Here is a 20,091-nt window from a genome sequence, read left to right on the forward strand (position 1 = left end):
TTTTTTTTAATTATCATATTCTCATTATCGCTTTCATTTAGATGTAGTCTCAGTTTATTCATATACATTTCATTTATCAATTTTTTTTAATAAAAAATAATATTATATTATTTTTCAAAATTAAATACGAATTAGTTTTAGATTTATTAATAATAAAATTATATATAATCACCAATTTTATAATTAAAATTAAAATTTTCTGTATGATCCCACAAATAACAAATATATAGACGACTATAGTCTACTAGCCACTTGATCTATGTCATCACTGAGCCTTGTCTCGACGGGATGCCTAAATCACTTGATAAAATTTTACATAGCTGCACGTTTTTAGTGAAAAATGAACGATAGTTTATTTTGAATGTATTAAAATAAAATGAATAATATTTCATTTTTAAATTAGATATAAAAAAATATATTTATGATATTAAATTAGTTTAATGAAAGAAAATATTTAATTTTGGAGATTAAAAAAACCACCCTAACAAAAATAACCATGGTCAAACCTAGCCAAACTTGACTCAACCCTAGAATAAGTACAGGCTCCAAAATGTTAATGTTTCTGACTCAAACCCACCGCTAGCAGAAATTGTCCTTTTTAGGCTTTCCCTCAAGACTTTAAAACGCATATGCGAGGAGAAGGTTTCCACACCCTTACAAAGAGTGTTTCGTTCTCCTCCCCAACCACTGTGGGACTCTCACAATCCACTCCCCTTCAGGGCTCAACGTCCCTCCCGAACACTCTTTCTTTTCTCCAATCGATGTGGGACCTTGACAAATCCACCCCCTTTGGAGCCCAATGTCCTTTGGCACACCATCTCGTGTCTATCCTATGGACTTTCCATCAAGACTTTAAAATGCATATGCCAGGAGAAGGTTTCCACACCCTTACAAATAGTGTTTTGTTCTCCTCCCCAACCAATGTAGGACTCTCACAATCCACCTTCCTTTGGGCCCAGCGTCCCTCCCCAGCACTCTTTTTTTTTCTCCCATCGATGTGGGACCCCTGCCAAATCCATCTCCTTTAGGATCTAGCATCCTTACTGGCACACCATCTCGTGTCTGCCTCCCTTTGGGGAACAACCTCCTCGCTGGCACATAGTCCGACGTCTGGCTCTAATACCATTTGTAACGACCCAGGCCCACCACAAGTAGATATTGTCCTCTTTGGGCTTTCCCTTTCAGTCTTCCCCTCAATGGTTTAAAACGCGTCTACTAGGGGAAGGTTTCCAAACCCTTACAAAAGTTGTTTCGTTCTTCTCCCCAATCAATATGGGACTCTCACACAAAACCCGACACGTTTTTTTAAAATTTGATTAAGAATTCAAACTTTTGTTGAAGAACCTTGAAATCTTAGTAAGAAAATCATAAGGAAACGAACATAAATGTCAACCCGAAAACTACAAAAGATAGCTTATCAAACAAAACCGAACCACCGATTAGGTTAAAGATAAAATCACGTATCTCGAGAAAGGAAGAAAGGGCACCTGTCTATACGAAGATGATTCTCCTTGCACCTTTCTTAATTCTATAACATATAGTGAAGGGCTTATCTCAAAAACCTACAAAATAAAAATAAATAAATAAATAATTACCTATTAATCCTAAAGGATTATTATTTGTTTAGAACAATTTAGGGTTCAAATTTACCTTTGCTGATACTGAAAGTATGATGGCCACACCATTCTGCCCCTTGTGCTCTCTCATTACTTTCAACTGAAAACAACACAAAATAGCTTCAAAAGTAGCTTCTAAACCCTAATTTCACCGCCCGAAACTCGAAACCCGAAATCTTTATAAACAAAACTAGCTCGAAGAACGTGTTTGAGAGTGATTGACATGGTTAAGATTAGCTTCGTTGTATTTAAAATCACTCTGAAACGTGTTAGTTCGAAGTCAGTTTCATGTTTGACCATCGAAAAGGACATTTGTTGGGTAAAAATGGTTTTAACTATTTAAAAATCACTCCCGAACATGTCATAACATATTCTCGAGCAGTGGGTGTTTTCTAACCTTAGCTTTGTCTATTGGTTTGGGAAAACGACATGTTATGCATTTGGAACGTCTGTGTCTAAAACCCCTAAATTTTAGATCTGGGCTATAAAGGAATTACGGTAAACATTACAAGGAAAAAGAAAAATTATCCGAGCATCCTGTTAATTCATCAATAACCTAAAAAATGTAGGCATCAATTGGTAACCATATCGTTCCGTATCCTACATTTCTATCTAGGTCAATGATTTTGGTCTTGTCGAGTATCTAGGTCTTAACCACACCATTCCACTCGCTTTCGGTCTATACATGATCACTTGAAACGCTATATTCTCTTAGGATAGAAAAGGGTAATAAGAAAAAGGACGATGACAACAAACCCATTCACGATCTACTAAAGGGTCAGGAGAAACTCAATCTCGGGATACTAAAGGGTCGAGTAGGTCAGAAAGAAAGAGTCTATAGTCAGGTCGGATACTCGAGTTTCTTTATTGAGATAACGAAAGCTTCTCATACCATACCAAGTTCAACCAGGAACAGGTCGACCCATTTTCAAACCGAAAGAAGTACCTCACCTCACTTACGAGCCTAATTTTCTACGACCCTCGACCCGATATCAATTCTAAAGGTAAATAAAACGTTTAATAAGTTACTAACCCTTCCTTCTTTCTTGTGGACAAGAAACCCCATCTCTTTGACAAGATCCTCCATCCGATTGAGGATGTCTTCTTTGGCTGAGTGAATGGTTGTAAATCTAATCTTCCTCTCAGAAACATCCTGCATTAATTTTACAATATAGTTTAATTAAAATAATAACGATCAACAAAGGGATATCATTGCATTAATTTTACAATATAGTTTAATTAAAATAATAACAATCAACAAAGGGATATTAGTTTTACAATATAGTTTAATTAACATAATAACAATGAACAAAGTGATATCATTTCATGCTCACCTCTTTCTCAAATAAGCCTGAAAGGTCTAAGCATGATGACATTCCAATCAGTTCAAAAGCATTTATAGTCGTGGGAGATCTCGGACTCCTTTCCTCGAGATAAGATGGCTGGCCCGAAAACACGTGTCAAAATCAGTTAACCGAGTAGGGTAACCTAAAATTACTCAATTTACGCTGTCATAACGTGGCTACTCGTCGAGATATCGTTTGTAGTTTCTCACAAACAATAAGATAACGTGGTATCAACAAAGAAATTATTCAACGAGATGGGGTGTTTAATAATCACTAGAAGTAGATACGAGACGTGTCAATAAATTTGAAATACTTTTGCACTTTCTCTTTCATGTGTATCCCGCCGTTCAAAACAATCAGCCACATTGTAACTAGAGATATTCATTTAACTCGTAGAGACCCGCTCCAAACGAGGTGGGAGAAACCTCACCTTGTTTGCTAAACAGGGCCAGGAGTGGAGATTGTATTCCCTATTCCTATCCTCGCCCCCGAAATATTATTGGATTTACGGGAATGTTTTATATAAAAACAAGAAAAAAATTTCCGGCAGAAAACCTAATTCTCGTGAAAATAAATGGAAAAATTTGCAGAGATGGAGACTAAAATAGCTTCTCTATCCCCGTCCTGTCTCGAGACCTCTGTAATTATGATGGGTTCCTCGAATAAATTCTCGTATCAACGACAAACGTAAATCAATGAGTCTTACCTCTTGATGCGTCGAGATGGCCTCACTTTGAGTGTTTATATCCTCCTCGTCATCGTCAAGGTAGGCTGGATTGTAATCCTTTCTAAACCACTCGTCCATCTTGATACTTGCCATAGTTATCCGAGAAATAGGGTTAGGATCAAGAATCCTTTTGATCAAATTTTGAGCCCCTTGTGATAGCCATTTGGGTAGCTGAGTTTCACCCTTCAAGATCTGAAATTTCAACACGAAAACCGTTGCAAAATCGTTATAAACTAAAGTACAAGGACTAAATTGTAATAAACTAAAGTTCAAGGATTAGATTGTTATTTCTACGAACGTTCGGTAACCAAATAGTTTTTAACATTCAGATTGAACGGATGCAAATTTCTATCATGGAAAGGAAGAATCTAGTCGTTTAGCAAGAATCGAAAGTACGTGGACTATATTGTAATAAAACTAAATTTCAAGGACTAGATTGTTATTTTGATTAATGTTCAGGGGCTAAAAGTGACTAATGTTCAGGGGTTAAAAGTGTTATTTTACCTCGTGACTCAATAAATACAAAATCGAACGGAATTAAAGAATATTAAGTAGTTACCTTATTGTAAAGGACGCACAAATTTCTATCTTCGAAAGGAAGCGATCCAGTAAGAATTACGTATAAGATAACCCCACAAGACCAAACATCCGAGGCCGCACCATCATACCCTCTGTTAGCTAAAATCTCAGGCGCCACGTAGTTTGGGCTTCCGCACGTGGTGTGAAGTAAGCCATCATTCTGCGCAATTAGATCAAGGGTTAACAATTTTTTCATTTGTTTCGTGCAACGACTCGACTTTCTAAAACTCTAAACCGATTCGGACCCATTATCATACGCATGTTTACGTCAAAATGATGTAAGCATTCATATGGTAACGAGCCCGAATAAGTCTAAAGTTTTAGATTATCGAATCATTACATTTTGATTCCTATGTTGATTCTCCCTCTAGCTTCTACGTTTTCTCTTGCACCCGTTCCTCCTTTTCCCGAACCAAGTTCTCATTGTGAGAAGGAGCAAGAGCGAGAGAAAACATAGAGAGCGAGGAAGTCGAAAAACAGGGATCGAGAGCTCGAGAATGTAAGGTCGTCCTAGCTACTATTCAAACCATGGTGGCTTACTACTTACCCTTAAATGCTCGGGTAATGCACTTAAGCCAAAATCAGATATCTTAATATTTCCCTTCCCATCAACCAACATGTTCTCGAGCTACATAGTATAACAAAAAAACAAAATGAATCAATACATTTAAACCTTATTTCTACCGACGGTAACTTTGGATTAACTTACCTTGAGATCCCTATGGTAAACGCCTTTCCAATGGCAGTAACTCACACCGTCAATTAACTGTTGGAAGATTTTTCTACCTCGACCTTCCGACAGCTTCCCGTTGGATGCCTAAGCCATCAACGATCGTTGAATGTCAAATCGAGCCTTTAAGCTAACTCGAGTACAACTCAGTAAATAAGACGTTAATTACATATACACTTACGATTCTATTAAACAATTCTCCCCCGTTCACATACTCGAGAACCATGTAAATTTTGCTTTTACTGGCCAACACCTGCGTGCAATATAAACAGATTAATTATTTTTTTTAAAAAAAATAAAGTTATTATATTTATTTATTTATTTTTGGATAAAATGTTAATTAAAAGATAATATAAAAGGCAATGAATTGATACAATATAGTAACGGCTGAAACTAGCAACTCATTAAATAATGTAATTAGCTAATTAATTATAATTAATTTAGAATGGGCTATTTTTAGTAATTATAATTCAATTATGTTAAGTAATAAATTTCTAGATACATTGCATTTATTTTTTTAAATTAATTTTAATTCTTTTATTAATAAGTGGAAATTTATAATTATTATCTTTTAATTAGAAATTTTAGAAACATTGTATCTAATTTTTGGAAATAATTTTAATTTTTATTAATTAATTTAGCATATATATATATATTTTAAATTTTTTAAAAAAAATTTATATTTTAAACTCTATTTTCATACATTAAACTAATTAATTAATTTATTTATTTATTCCAAAAAAAAATTGATAATGTTTTTATATATAAAGAAGAATTTGAACGTCACAAACCAAAGGTTGCGAGCCGCTTGGTTTAAATCTAACCAAACATGTTCGGTTCGGTTTAGTGCTCTCGAACCGAATCGTGAGCCCCTATAATTTTCATATTAAAAAAATTAAACCTATTAATAAAATTTATAAAAAATTTAAAATTAAAGTATAGTTTAACTAAACTGATGACGTGTGCAGACATGAAATAATTATAATTTATTGGGCCATCTTTACGTGAAACACGAGACGTAAAACGAAAACCACAAGCAATAATAATAATTATAATAATAATAATTATTATTATTTTATTATTATTATTATTATTTCTTCCAGAACAAGCAATTATTTTGACACGTATCTCCCCAAATTGTGGAACTGAAACAGCCACCCACCCAAATCCACGTCATATTTAAATTATTTTATGAGAAAATTTCATTTATTTTTACTCCATTCATAATTATATTAATTTAAATTTATTCTGCTTTTATTTTAAACTCATATATGAAAATAAATTATTAAATAAAAATTTGAAAGAAATTTAGAATTCAAGCAGTTTTTAGTTTTTTTATAATATTTAATTGATTTTTTTCTTTATTTATTAATGAATAATTCTGATGAAATCTTTAGAGAAATTTTTTATTTTAAATTAAATTTAGTAAAAATAGATATAAAACACTAATAAATGGACTAATTTCATATTTTAAATTTTTTTTCTCTCAAATTTATCGAAATTCAATAATAAATGCATACCAATTAAACAGAAACATTTATAATTATTATTTTGCATTTATTTTTCACTGTTTAAAAAGGACAAAAAGAGCAAATAAAAGTCAACATTTTGGGTGAGCAACCAACCATTTTTTTTTATTTTTTTTTTTTTGCGTGTTCCAATAATAGTTTTTATTTATCCTTAAATTTAATTTTTAATTAAATTAATATTAAAATAAAATCAAGGATAAAAAATGTAGAATTTTGTAATAGAAAATGAAGGGAGAACATAGCCGAGGGTAAAAATGTAAAATCATATATGAATTGAATGAAAATAGAAATAAAATATTTAAAAAGGAAATTATATTTGAATAATACCTCGTGTAGTCTCACTATATTTGGATGCTTGAGAAGCTTCAGCGTCCGTATTTCCCTTTTAAACTGCACCGTTTTAATGGATGCCAGAGAAAACTTAATTAATATATAATAAAAAAAAAAATTATTTTATCTCTCCTTCAAAATTACAATATTACCCTTAATTGAGAAGGGTGAATTCTATATATAAAAAATATTCATAAACTAAATCTTCATGACACTCGTGAAAATTTAAAGTTAATAGAAAGTCGGGTTAAAATGAGTCACAAAAATTGATGAACTAATTCCGAGTTTGGTTAAGAGATGAGATTGAGAATTCTTCTGGTCATCGACCGTCATCGAGTGACAAGAAGGAATAATAATCGTGTTTTAAAAGAGTTAGATATCCGAACACTGTGACACGGTTTCAAGCGGTCGGGTTAGAATTGGAAGGAAGGAAGGGGAAGGACCTGATCGGAGATATTGAGGTCGATGATCTTGGTCTTGTCGAGGACCTTAACAGCAAAAGGCTGATCCGTTTCAAAATTGATAGCTAATTTGACCTTTCCGAAGTTCCCATGCCCCAGTGTTTTCCCCAGCTCGTACTTCCCCAATCGCACACGCGCCGCCCGATCTTCATTTTCCTCGCCACCGCCGCCCACCATCTCACCCCTCTCCGCCCTCTCTCCCAATTTTATGTTCTCTCCTCTCTCTCTCTCTCTCTCTCTTATATATATATATATATATATTATTATAATCTAAATCTAACCACATGTTTTGATGACAAATATTTCCAAAAACAAATATTAAAAAATTCAATCCAATTAATGTGTGTTTATTTCGTATTAGAAATTAAAAAATAAAAAATAAATAATTGGGATTTTTAAAAAATTTACGAATTTGTAACTGAAAAATTAAGAATATTTGACGAGATTTTAGTTATTAATGTAACATGAATAAATATTTTATTTTTTATAAATAATTAAAAAAAAAAAGAATAGTCGGACAACTCAACTCGAATAATAAAGAGTTAGATTGGGTTGTGTTGTGAACTTTGTTCGGGTTGCTCGGTTCACTAACTCAACCAGCTCGAAATTTCGGATCGATAAAAAAAAATTGTTTAAAAGTTTAGGTTAAATTTTTAATTAGTGGTGGCGAGGCCATAAAGAAATAAAGAAAGAGACCCACCACGAGTAAGTCGCATCCGCACAACAAAATTTATCTTTTATGGACCCATCACCATCATTAACTTCCATCTCACGTTTTTCTGTGGAGACCGGCCACTGTCTTCCTTTCACGTGTTTCGGTTCGGTTTGCCCATACCAAAAAGATGACACTTCGACCGTTTAGATATAATTAAATTGTTATAGAAAAATTTTAAAAATGTCGTCGGGCCCCACCAAATCCACTCCCTTTGGGCGCAGCGTTCTTATTGGCACATCGTCTCGTGTCTACCCCTGGAAAGGGCGAGAGAGCAAGAAGGCTGACACATCGTCCCGTGTTTGACTCTGATACCATTGGTAACGGCCCATGCCCATCGCTAGCAGATATTGTCCTCTTTGGGCTTTCACTTTCAAGCTCTCCTTAAGTCTTTAAAACGCGTCGGTTAACAGAAGGTTTGCACATAAGGGTGTTTTGTTATCCTTCCCAACCAACGTGCGACCTTAATATTTCATAGTTTTATTTAAATTGGGTCGAGTTCATTATTAAATAAGAATTATCTTAACTAAAGAATTTTATAACCCGAACAATTCTATTAAATCTAAAATGTATCTCGACCTGACTCAACTCAAATCCCGACACAATACAAAATATCTTTCCATGTGATTGTCATGTGATATATCTATAATTAGGATAAGCTAATTGTTCTTTTTTAATAATAATAATAAATATAAAATATATATATAATTAGGATGGATTTGAAATTACTTTTTAATTGCTTAGAAAGTACTTTAATTACCAAACAAAATTTGTTGGATTAATTTACACATATGGCCCTATATTTTTTAAAATTACCATTTAGAGGGACTAAATTTGTAATTTAATCAAAATATTTTTAAACCCATTAAAATATCAATTAAACGGGACAAAGATTCGACCCGTTCTAAAAGAACTCGTACATATGTTTCTACTCGGTAAGAAACTTACTTTTTTTTTTTTTTAAAGGGATGGTCGATTGCTGGTCGAGGTGGGTCAGCGTTTAGGAGCTTTACAATCGTAGAGGAGGGTCGTCCCGAGACATCAATCCTATGTATCAGGGTTATTGTCGGTTTTTAGATCTCAATCCCCAGTTCTCCGTTTCGTAATAAAACTTTTAAACAGTATGTGTAAATGTCGTACGGTTTGTTTTAAAATCTGTGCAGAATTTTAACGTATTTTTTCGATGTTAGTCTGTCAATCCACGTCTCAATCCCTTATTCGAAGCCACGAAAATCAGATCAAATCAAATGACGAGACATCAATTACCATTTTAAATGGTTCGGTTTCTAAACCAATTATTAATCGAAAAAGAAAAAAAAAAAGTCTTCTTTATAGCTTAGCATTTAAGGGTCCACAAGTTGATATGATGAACAAATACATTAAAATTGTCTGCTTAAAAGCAAAGAACTCTTACATTTTGGGTCACACTATTTTGTCCCTTTTTTAGCTTAGCTGTCTTTTTAACTTTATCCGCTCACTAATTATCGATATTTAACCTCGAATTTTTACCTTTGCGGTAATTTTTTTCACCATCGAGGAAGATTTCTTTCGAGTGTGAAAATACCATTTTGGTCATTTTACTTCTGCGACCTTTTCGAATTTCAATTTTAGTCTATTTTCTTTCAAAATTGGATTTTGTCTCGATTGATCTCTCCTTGTTTTTCAATTTTAAAATAATGCAGCGTTATATTATTGTAAATTATCTGTTTCTAACATTTTCTAAAAGTAGAAAGGGTGGAACGAAAATCGTGGTCGATCGGGAGAGTCTTAACCCTGATAATCGAATTCTAAACTGACTTGGAGCACCATTTGCAGCACTTTAGACACCCGTGATAAAAGCAGGTTGTCTCGAGAAAATAGTCGGAAAAAGGTGGTTGGTACTTCCAAAAGAATCTTGAATTTAGTAGTTGAGAATTTATTATTGTTGAGATTTGTTAAAATAATAATAATAATAATTTTGGTAAGAAAATAATAATAACAATTTGTTCAAATATTGATTAAAAATAATGCTGATAATTAATTTAATTTAATGTAATCTAATTAATCAATTATAATATTAATAATAAAGACTGAAATTAATAATATTGTATAATTTAAATAAATTATTTAAAACTAGTACGTCAAAAAAATTATTGATATTAATAATTAATTAAAAGTAATTGGTAATGAAAAGTTAATATTTAATTAATTGATTGATTATGATAAACACTTCATCTATATGGATAATAATATCTTTGTAATTCAAAAAGTGAAAGTATTTTTTTTAAAAAAAAAAAAAAACAAGTTGTTCGGGCGTTTTCCACGTGCCACACACTACCCAGTTAGTTCTCGTAAATTTGTGCATATATGTGTACATGCTTTGTGTCATGGTCATACTTGTCCGGGACGTGTTGCCCATAACTGTATGTTCATATCATGTCAAACCCTTTATTTGCTTTCATGTTGTATCGTTCTACTATTGTATTTTCTGTTTGTATGATCGTTTGGCGAAATCATGTTTAGACGTATCAAACTTGAATCGTCTCAAAATGTATTAAAGGGGGACCACGTATTGAATCACCCCAAACCTTCCACTGACCAAGTATTTTAACGTCTCTTGCCTACCTGATTTCAATGCAATTGACTTTCACAATGCTTAACTTCAACTTATATTTAACGATTTTCCTTGACCACGTTTTCTAAAATATTTTCTTTCAAAACATGGTTCGAGGCTAGACTATACGTCAAAATTGACCACAAAATCCAATTTTCACACGATTTTATTACTTGTTAGATTAAAACAAGCATCGCACAATCGCTAGTCTATTGCCAGAAAGTGCAATTGTGACACCTTGCATACAAATGATTACGTTGGAAGTGTCAATTCAATACTCATGAAATCGAGAGTTATAAAACTTCCGATCATTTTAATTTGAAAATGATAATATAAATTAACTGATTAAAATATATATCATCAAATTAACGTGTGAGATTTAAACAATTAAAAAATAACAATAATAATTTTAAAAAGTTTGAAATTGAGATACAATTGTTGAATTTATTATCAATCACATTTAATAATAATAATAATAATAATAATAATAAAAAATGCAATTCACAATATCCGACATTCAAGGGGCCTCACCGGCCACCCCACGAACGTGTTTAATATTTTTTTCCCTAAATGTGTTTAATTTTCTATTGCCAATTAAGTTAAATATAATTATATGAAAATAATTTAATCAACCACAAGTTTTTTTTTTTTTTTTTTGGTAATTAATATATAAATGTATTTTATTCTAATAAAAAAATTTCAAAGATTTAGAAAAGAAAAATAATTATATTTTTATTCTTTGATATATTGCGGATCTCCTATTTAACTAAAATTATCCATTTAAATTATGTTTAAAAATAAAATGCTTATTTATTGCAGATTCTATCTATTTGACCCATATAATATATTTGAAATGTCACCGATCATATTTAATATTATCATTTTAATTTTAGGAAATTATGTTGTAAATTATTATATTATATTATTGAATGTTTTACTTTTTGAAATAAATATTTTTTTTTTTAAAAAAAAAGATCTAACCAAATCTCCACAGCAATAAATAAAAATTCTGGCAAAGAATGGAAATTAAAAAAGATGGCAGAGACTCTTATTTGATTATTTGTTTGTTATTATTGTTAGTATTTATTTTATTTTATCTGGGTGGATTTTATTTCTGAAGAGATTTACAAAATGTATGAAAGAAAATAAAAATAAAAAGAAAGAAAATATACAAAAAGAATGGTAATATTTAAATGTAAAGCGTTTAGGATAGTATCACATATTTTGTTAACGCTTCGTTTTGTTGCTTAGAAAATATTTTTGAGATTCTATATATATATTTTTTAATTTGACATAAGGAAGCTAGATATTTGAATCTTTAACCTATAGGAGCTAACCATATTCTAGTATATGTTCATATAAAGAGAGAGCATACCAAAATCTCGATCGAGCAAAGCTTCTTCAAGGAATCCTTATGGTCTACATTGGAGCGTTTACTCTACCTTAAAAGAAAAGGTAGAACTACGAGTGAACTATCAAGATGAGTAGTATTTCAAGAATAGCTTTCCCTAAAAAACAAAGAATAACTACCAATGAACCATCGAGATGAGTAGCATTTCAAGAATAGCTTTCCCTAAAGAACAAAGAAGAACTACCAGTGAACTATTGAGACGAGTAGGGATTTCAAGAATAATTTTCTTCAAAGAACAAAGAAGAACTACTAGTGAACTATCAAGACAAGTAGCATTTCAAGAATAGCTTTCCCTACCGAACAAAGAAAAACTACCAGTGAATGACCGAGACGAGTAACATTTCAAGAATAACTTTCTCTAAAGAACAAGGACCACCTATTTACTCAAATGTACGGGTTATTCTATACTCTCGAGTTGAGGTAAGCTAACATAATAGTTAAGAGTTAAATTAATAAAGGAATAAAATAGGATCTTCCAAACAAAACTTTAAGTAAACACTCCCACAGTAAAAAATAATTTTATTCCCCTTCATTATGTTCTAACTCTCCTTTATTCTAATTCTTAAGGGCAAAATACACTTTCAAGACAAGTAGCATTTCAAGAATAGCTTTCCCGTATTCCCTACCGAACAAAGAAAAACTACCAGTGAATGACCGAGACGAGTAACATTTCAAGAATAACTTTCTCTAAAGAACAAGGACCACCTATTTACTCAAATGTACGGGTTATTCTATACTCTCGAGTTAACTTTCTCTAAAGAACAAGGACCACCTATTTACTCAAATGTACGGGTTATTCTATACTCTCGAGTTGAGGTAAGCTAACATAATAGTTAAGAGTTAAATTAATAAAGGAATAAAATAGGATCTTCCAAACAAAACTTTAAGTAAACACTCCCACAGTAAAAAATAATTTTATTCCCCTTCATTATGTTCTAACTCTCCTTTATTCTAATTCTTAAGGGCAAAATACACTTTCATTTTATTCCCCTTCATTATGTTCTAACTCTCCTTTATTCTAATTCTTAAGGGCAAAATACACTTTCAAGACAAGTAGCATTTCAAGAATAGCTTTCCCGTATTCCCTACCGAACAAAGAAAAACTACCAGTGAATGACCGAGACGAGTAACATTTCAAGAATAACTTTCTCTAAAGAACAAGGACCACCTATTTACTCAAATGTACGGGTTATTCTATACTCTCGAGTTGAGGTAAGCTAACATAATAGTTAAGAGTTAAATTAATAAAGGAATAAAATAGGATCTTCCAAACAAAACTTTAAGTAAACACTCCCACAGTAAAAAATAATTTTATTCCCCTTCATTATGTTCTAACTCTCCTTTATTCTAATTCTTAAGGGCAAAATACACTTTCGGTCGGGTTTGAGGTCAGAGTGTTACCTGCCTTCTTAGCTTTTCTTCCCTCCTTGGAGTTCTCCGGTTCCCAAGCACTCCCTGATCGGCTTTCTTGTAAGTTCCACGCCCAGTTCAGGTGATCTTCTTCTTCAATCAGTTTTCTTTGAGGCTAACCTCCAATTTTCCATGTGATTCCCCATCGCTAACTTATAGCCAACCAAATCTCTTTACTTGGGAAAGCTATGTTACTGCTCCTTCAAGTTTTACCTGAGGTATAGCTTAAAAGTTATAAAATTTAACTTACAAAGTGCAAAGTGAAGTATTCTAAACCAAAATTTTCATTGTTCGTCATAAAGGTCGCTTTTGGCGTTGAGCAGAAATGATCAATCGACTTTAATGGTATCATACACAATTCAGGAAAGAATTTCCCTAATACCATAAAAGGTAGTATGTAGAGAATATTTACGACATAATGGAAGTGATTTTGGAAGGGTTAAAAGTGACAGGTTTAAAATCACTCGGAAAAAGGGTTTTAATCATTCAAAATCAATTTTGATGGCGTGAAAACCTCGTTTAAAATTATAAGATCGAACATTAAATTGATTTTGAACGAACAAAAATGATTTTAACTAAAATCACTCCCAAACAAGCTCTTGATCTTAATCTCTTTTGATTGGCTCCAAACACATCTCTTATGGTCTTTTTTCAACTTTACTATGGTACCAAATTTAAGAAGAACTGTGAGATCTCACATCGGTTGGGGAGGAGAACGAAACATTCTTTATAAGAGTGTGAAAACCTCTCCCTAGTAGACGTGTTTTAAAAACTTTGAGGGGAAGCTTGAAAAGAAAAGTCCAGAGAGGACAATTTCTTGCTAGTGGTGGCTTGGACTGTTACAAATGGTATCAGAGCCAGACACCGAGCAATGTGTTAGCGAGGAGGCTGAGCCCTAAAGGGGGTGGACATGAGGTGGCATGCCAGCAAGGACGCTAGGCCCCAAAGGGGGTAGATTGGGGGATCCCACATTGATTGAAGAAGGGAATGAGTGTCAGCGAGGACACTGAGCCCCTAGGGGGTGGATTTGAATTTCTATTTATGTAACACCAAATATGTCTTTTCAACCCTCACTTCAGTTTCCAATGAAGCCAACCTCACATTTAAAAAGAGCATCACTCTTTCATGTTTCATGTTCTTTATTGGTGTAAAAATATGGTTTCTTTTGGCAACTACAGCCTAAATTATCTTTGGGAGAAGTCTTTTGTAATCCTTTTGGATGGGTATCATCTTTAAATTGTTTCTTATCCAAAAATTAAAAAGAAAACGATCATTGTCACTACACACTAAATGCAACTTCCTCATCCAACTTGTCTATAAAGTTTTGACGTAGCCATCCAAATACCACGAAAGATTGAGAAGGTATTACCATTTACTTTTCTACATAGCATTGCTACTAAAACGATCCCCAAAACAATAATTCATAGAAAGTGCTACCTAATTTCTTGTGTTTTTCTATCTTTGAAATTTTTCTGAGTGGAAAGAATCAATAGAACTTTTAGAGGGCTTGAAAGACCTTGGCGTGAGGTGTGGTCTCTTGTTAGATTTCACACTTCTCATTGACCCTCTGTTTGTAAAGCTTTTTCTAGTTGTCCTTTGGGTAATATTTTGCTTGATTAGAGTCCTTTTTAAGGTTATTTAGACACCTTTTGGGGTTAGTTTTTCGTGTACTTTTATTCTTTCATTTGATCTCGAACTTGGTTATTTCACTAAAAAAATAATAATAAATTAAAGTAAAGAATTTGAAAAAAATCTCCATGGGTAGGAAGAAGCAGCAAGATGAAGAATATGACTCAAAAAAGAAAATTTCAAATGCAACAAGTAAATATTAACAATCAAGGAACAAAGTTAAAGAGTAGTTACCTATTTGGAATTCCTAGAATGAAGCTATGAATCTTTGCACGTCTTCTTATTGTGGCCAAGACCTTTACACTTGCTACATTGAAGTTGACGCTTGACTACTTCTAATGATTCATTCTGCTTCAGTTTTGGACGACCTGGTGGTCTTCTAGTAGGTGGAGGGGTTACTGTGACTAGTGCCGGAGTCGATTCTTCCAGGATTAGTCTGTCCACATTTGGGACAGGATGGATTGATTCCGCGTATGTTAGGCGGTAACTCTCGACTGTGAAATATCTGGGGCAATAATCATATGGGCTCCTACCAATGCATTCAATGACAGCAATAGCATGGCAACAAGGCAAACCAGTAAGCTGCCATCCCTTACAGCTACAATCCCAATGATCAATATCAACAATGTCAACAGATTCCCCCCGAACTTCAAATGTGCTCCCTCGGGATAGTGAAACCTGAAATGACCGCGCAATTGATATTTCTTTTTGTAACTTTTCCTCATTGGCTGGTGTTAATTTTGTCATCCATTGGTCTGATTCAACCCTGCGTCTATATATTGTTTCCATCATTTTGCCCCGTAAAACGTCAATCATCTGTGTTATAGGCAATTCGTGTGCTTCAGATATGGAACAGTAGAACTTCTGTCCAAAATTCGATGTGATATGGTTATACCTTGCTCCTCCGAAGAATGCATTTGCCCAGTGCTCTGGTTCACTTTGTATGATCCAATTGTAAGCATCAGGTGAAATTCCTTTTATACTTTCAGCACAGCGCTGGAAATCCTCAAGTTTAGATGCAAAAGCAGCAGCATAGAAATCGTTAATCATAAATCGCCTAGCCTCATGAGAAAATTGGCCCTTTAAATCGTTGTTAAGCTTTTCAGCTAGATGGCGCAAACAGTAGCTATGGTAAGACTTGTCAAATATTTCAGCCAAAGACTTGTTCAGTCCATACTGAAAATCTGCAACAAATGTAATTTGCTCTGACGTTTTCACTGCAGATTTCAATTCCAGTAAAAACCAGAGCCAATTTTCCTCCGTCTCGGCATCTACAACTGCAAAAGCTGCTGGAAATATGCCATCTTCCCCATCCACAGCTGTGGCAGTCAAAAATACCCCCTGATACTTTGAGTTCAATGGAGTGCTGTCGAGGAAAAGGAGAGGTCGACAATGCTGGAAACCAGCAATTGATGCATGAAACGATACAAATAGGCGATGAAAGCTCGAATCCTCTTTAGTGGTGAACGAAGCAACACTTCCAGGGTTAGTTTCTTTGATGTTCTCACAAAAGTATGGCAACTGATTATATGCTTCCTTGTAGGAGCCTTGTAGCTGCTCTCTTGCTATCTCTTTTGCACGCCATGCCTGTGAATAGTTCAATTGAATTCCATAATCACGTTTTATGTCATCTGCAATATCTTTTGGTTTGTAGTTTGGGGAGACCTTAAGTTTTTCCTTTATGATATTTCCCACCCATCCCCTAGTAGCTCGATACCCAGCTTTAGCAGCAGCCCCTTCGCATGAATGATTGGTGTTCATTTTCTTAATACAAATCAGTTGGGTAGTAGACAGCCTTGAAGCATATATTCGCCATGGACAACCTTGGTATTTGCATTTAACAGTGACACGATGGCTATCATTTTTCTTGTACCGGTAAGCAAAACCATGTGCGATTGAGTACTTATGTAAGGCTTCTCGGAATTCGTTAAAGCTGTTAAACCTTTGGTCTACACCAATAATGGCATTTTCCCATTGTTGTGCAGCTTTTCGATATTTTTCATCACTAGACACCCCAGGAACACAAATTAAAGGGATTTCATTAGATAAGTCCATACCAATCTGATCCATGGCGATGATATTCTCAACTGCAACATCTACAGGCTCAACTACAGGAACTACTGCCTCAGAAACTGTTGTTCTACTTGACCTGCAGAATTGAAGGTTGCGTCACAAAAGGAAAAAGGTCATAATGGATCACAATGTTAAATGCTTTGGTGAACGAAAAGCACAATGCATGAGATATGAAAATGCAAATGTTTATAGATGTAGGGTTCTTAATAAATCTAAAAGACTAATAAATAAATTTTAAAATGTTTTACAATTATATATTCTTTGTATTTTTTTTTTCTTTTAGAATGAAAAATACTTTTAAATTGATAAAATAAAAGATTACGTGAAAGCAAAGAGAAAAACTCTAGACAAGAAAAACATACCAACCCAAACAAAGGGAATTACAGGACACACTCAAAACCAAACATATTTTAGTAATTAAATTTAAAATCACAAATAGTTAATAATATCCATAGAATTCTTTTTTTTTATTAATTTTAGTATAAAAGTAGAAGAGCACTGTGATTACTGAGACAAAAAATGAACATGAAAACAAAGAGAACAACCTTTGATGGCTATTTCCAAATCTTACCACTTACAAAATTTTTCAAAAGTTACAAAGGAACAACGACTTCCATTCCCTAAGGTAGCCATTTGAAATCCAGCTTTGCTTTTTAAGCTAACATTTTAAATAAAAAAGAAACATTGAAAGGAATAGGAGAATGAAGCATCCAAATAAATACTAAATTGAGCTGAAAATGAGAAGATTTGGGCATATTTAAAAATAAAGTAAAATGAATGGAACAGAATAAGCATAGAGAATAAACATGATTCATTGGTTAACTACCTACTAGCAGGCATATGGGATAAATTTCGAGCAACAGCTTCTTCTGACATGATAAACACATCGACTGTGATAGAATCCTTCAAAAAGTTTATCATCCGCTTTAGATCCTTGTCCTTGGATATCGAGATGAGAGTTTTCTTGTTACCGGGAAGAAAATACTTGATGGACATTGTATCAATACTACAACTAAACATTTCTGCGATTTCTGTCCTGAAATCGTCTAAATTTGTTTGTTGGTCAATATCTATAGCATAGGCCTCACCCCCGTTGTAACACAGGAATCCATCTTTATTTTTCACAAACTCACCACCTGATTGGCATATAGCAATTATTTTCTTCGTAGCCGTGGCCTAAGCAATCACACATGATAACATTACAAACAATACCCAATAATCAAAATAAATCACGTAAAATTTAATGATAAGAAAATGTTAGTAGTTTAACAAAAAGAAAATGTTAGTAGCAAGACACGACCACCAAAGGTTAGAGCAGAAAATGACAAGCAAATAAGGAACAATATTAACATTGAAAATGTGCTCATACCAAGTATCATCTTTTGTGCTGGACAAAATGTTTTATAACTTTTTCAAATTAAATTCAGGGTCATTATGCAAAATTTCATTTGACCCTCGAGAGGACAGGGGGCAGGGAATCAAAGCAGGCTACATTAATTTCAGACCAACCAAAATTGACAACGAATATGCAAACTTCAGTTCATTAAGAAATTCTATGCAAGATGCAATATATTTTCTAAGGTAGAACCGGGGTCCAAATCATGGTCGTTAGTTCATTAATCCATCCATAACATGAAGCCAATGGAAATAGTCCAAGGAAATGAGTTCTATGAACCTGTCTCTTAATAATTCAATAGTTAAATATTTGTAACAGTTTGATTTGTATGGCACAATTGGACGGAGAAGCACCACTTTATAAGGAGAACGATGAAAAGAAAATAATTTCCAAGTTCTTTAACAAGTCTGAACAAAACCAAGAAGAGGTAAGAGAAAAAAACCTTACAACTAAACCCCGACTTAATATAACCTAATATTAGAGAAGTCTTTGTTGAAGCTTACAGGGAAGGAGGCAACAAAAGTTCATGTTGGTGCATTTCATGGTTTTGACTTCAAGAAAGCAAAGACAATGGATTGAGTAGTGACACCCGCATAGAAGAGAAATACATGAATGAACTGAGACCACGTCTAAATGAAAGGACTTCTGAGGGTATGCAAGTACAGCTAAACAAGACTTGAAAGAATTATAGTTCCTACCTATACCAATAAGGTGTACTTCCCTTTTTGGAGGCCCAATCATAGCAACTCTAAATTAAGTGTGCTCGACTTCGAATAATTTTATGTTCGATGAACTAACAAATTTTCCTGGAAAGAATGTAAATGAGGACAAAGTAATCCATATGGGCTGATGTGATAAAACCAATTTGATAAAATGAAATTTCTTGATTAAAAGGAAGTAGAAAAAACAATTCTATGGAGATGTCAAGACCTCTTTTGTTCCTAACCAAATAAATAATCCTTATTCCTAACCATAATAAATAATCCTTATTCCTAACCATAATAAATAATGCTTGAATCAACCTATTGACACCTATGAACCTATATATGCCCTATTACTAAGAATGAGTCTAGTTCCTACCAGGAATAGGCCAGGTTGCTTAAATGAAATCCTAAACTAACGATCCATATCAACAGAAAAAATCCCTCCCGCTCATTTTCTCTCCCTCATTTGCCTTTTTCTTCTTCTACCGACGTTTACGATTGGGATCTATCATTACTCTGCACCCAAAGAGCCACATTTTCCTCTAGGTAAGACTCTAGAAATTGGAACAGAAATCACATCAATTGCCTCCCAAATTGCATCATCATTTGCTGCGTCCTCCTAATGATGAGAACTTCTTTCTTCGATGGGTCATTGAAAGTTGAACATAGTCCTAAACCCTATGATGGTTGGAGCGTGAATCCTAAGTCGTCAAATAAAGTTGTTGTTGTTAAGGGAATAACATGGAAAGTATGGCCAATAGGTTTACGCAATTGGGATATATGAAAGTCACTAGTCCTAATCTCTTATTAATGTGAAATGAGCCAAAAAAAAAAAAAAAAAAAAA

At 33.5% G+C, this 20,091-nt stretch overlaps 2 protein-coding genes across 11 annotated transcripts in view; both read right to left on the reverse strand.

Moving 5' to 3' along the window:
* Positions 1 to 148: 148 nt before the first annotated feature.
* On the reverse strand, positions 149 to 7,538 carry LOC111499261 (CBL-interacting serine/threonine-protein kinase 1-like). The gene is made up of 12 exons (XM_023150808.1): positions 7,301 to 7,538; positions 6,855 to 6,917; positions 5,180 to 5,251; positions 4,978 to 5,085; positions 4,816 to 4,896; positions 4,249 to 4,428; positions 3,669 to 3,881; positions 2,951 to 3,058; positions 2,650 to 2,769; positions 1,651 to 1,716; positions 1,488 to 1,562; positions 149 to 320 (listed from the first exon to the last, which is right to left on the reverse strand). Exons 1-12 carry the CDS (start codon positions 7,493 to 7,495, stop codon positions 258 to 260), a joined length of 1,344 nt encoding a protein of 447 aa, XP_023006576.1. The 5' UTR covers positions 7,496 to 7,538; the 3' UTR covers positions 149 to 257.
* A 5,600-nt stretch (positions 7,539 to 13,138) lies between these two features.
* Positions 13,139 to 20,091, reverse strand: part of LOC111499213 — a 13,885-nt gene continuing 6,932 nt past the window's right edge. For 8 of the 10 annotated variants that reach the window (XM_023150733.1, XM_023150729.1, XM_023150732.1 and 5 more), the window contains 3 exons: positions 17,973 to 18,322; positions 15,308 to 17,222; positions 13,139 to 13,657 (listed from right to left, as the gene is read on the reverse strand). In XM_023150733.1, the coding sequence (XP_023006501.1) occupies positions 15,332 to 17,222; positions 17,973 to 18,322 (2,241 nt within the window). In that variant the 3' untranslated portion in view covers positions 13,139 to 13,657; positions 15,308 to 15,331. Of the gene's footprint in view, positions 13,669 to 15,307; positions 17,223 to 17,972; positions 18,323 to 20,091 lie in introns of all 10 variants that reach the window. The other 2 variants (XM_023150730.1, XM_023150738.1) reach the window with 2 other exon arrangements.

This window comes from Cucurbita maxima, unplaced genomic scaffold, assembly GCF_002738345.1.
Source record: "Cucurbita maxima cultivar Rimu unplaced genomic scaffold, Cmax_1.0 Cma_Scf00026, whole genome shotgun sequence".
NCBI classification, from domain to species: Eukaryota; Viridiplantae; Streptophyta; class Magnoliopsida; order Cucurbitales; family Cucurbitaceae; genus Cucurbita; species Cucurbita maxima.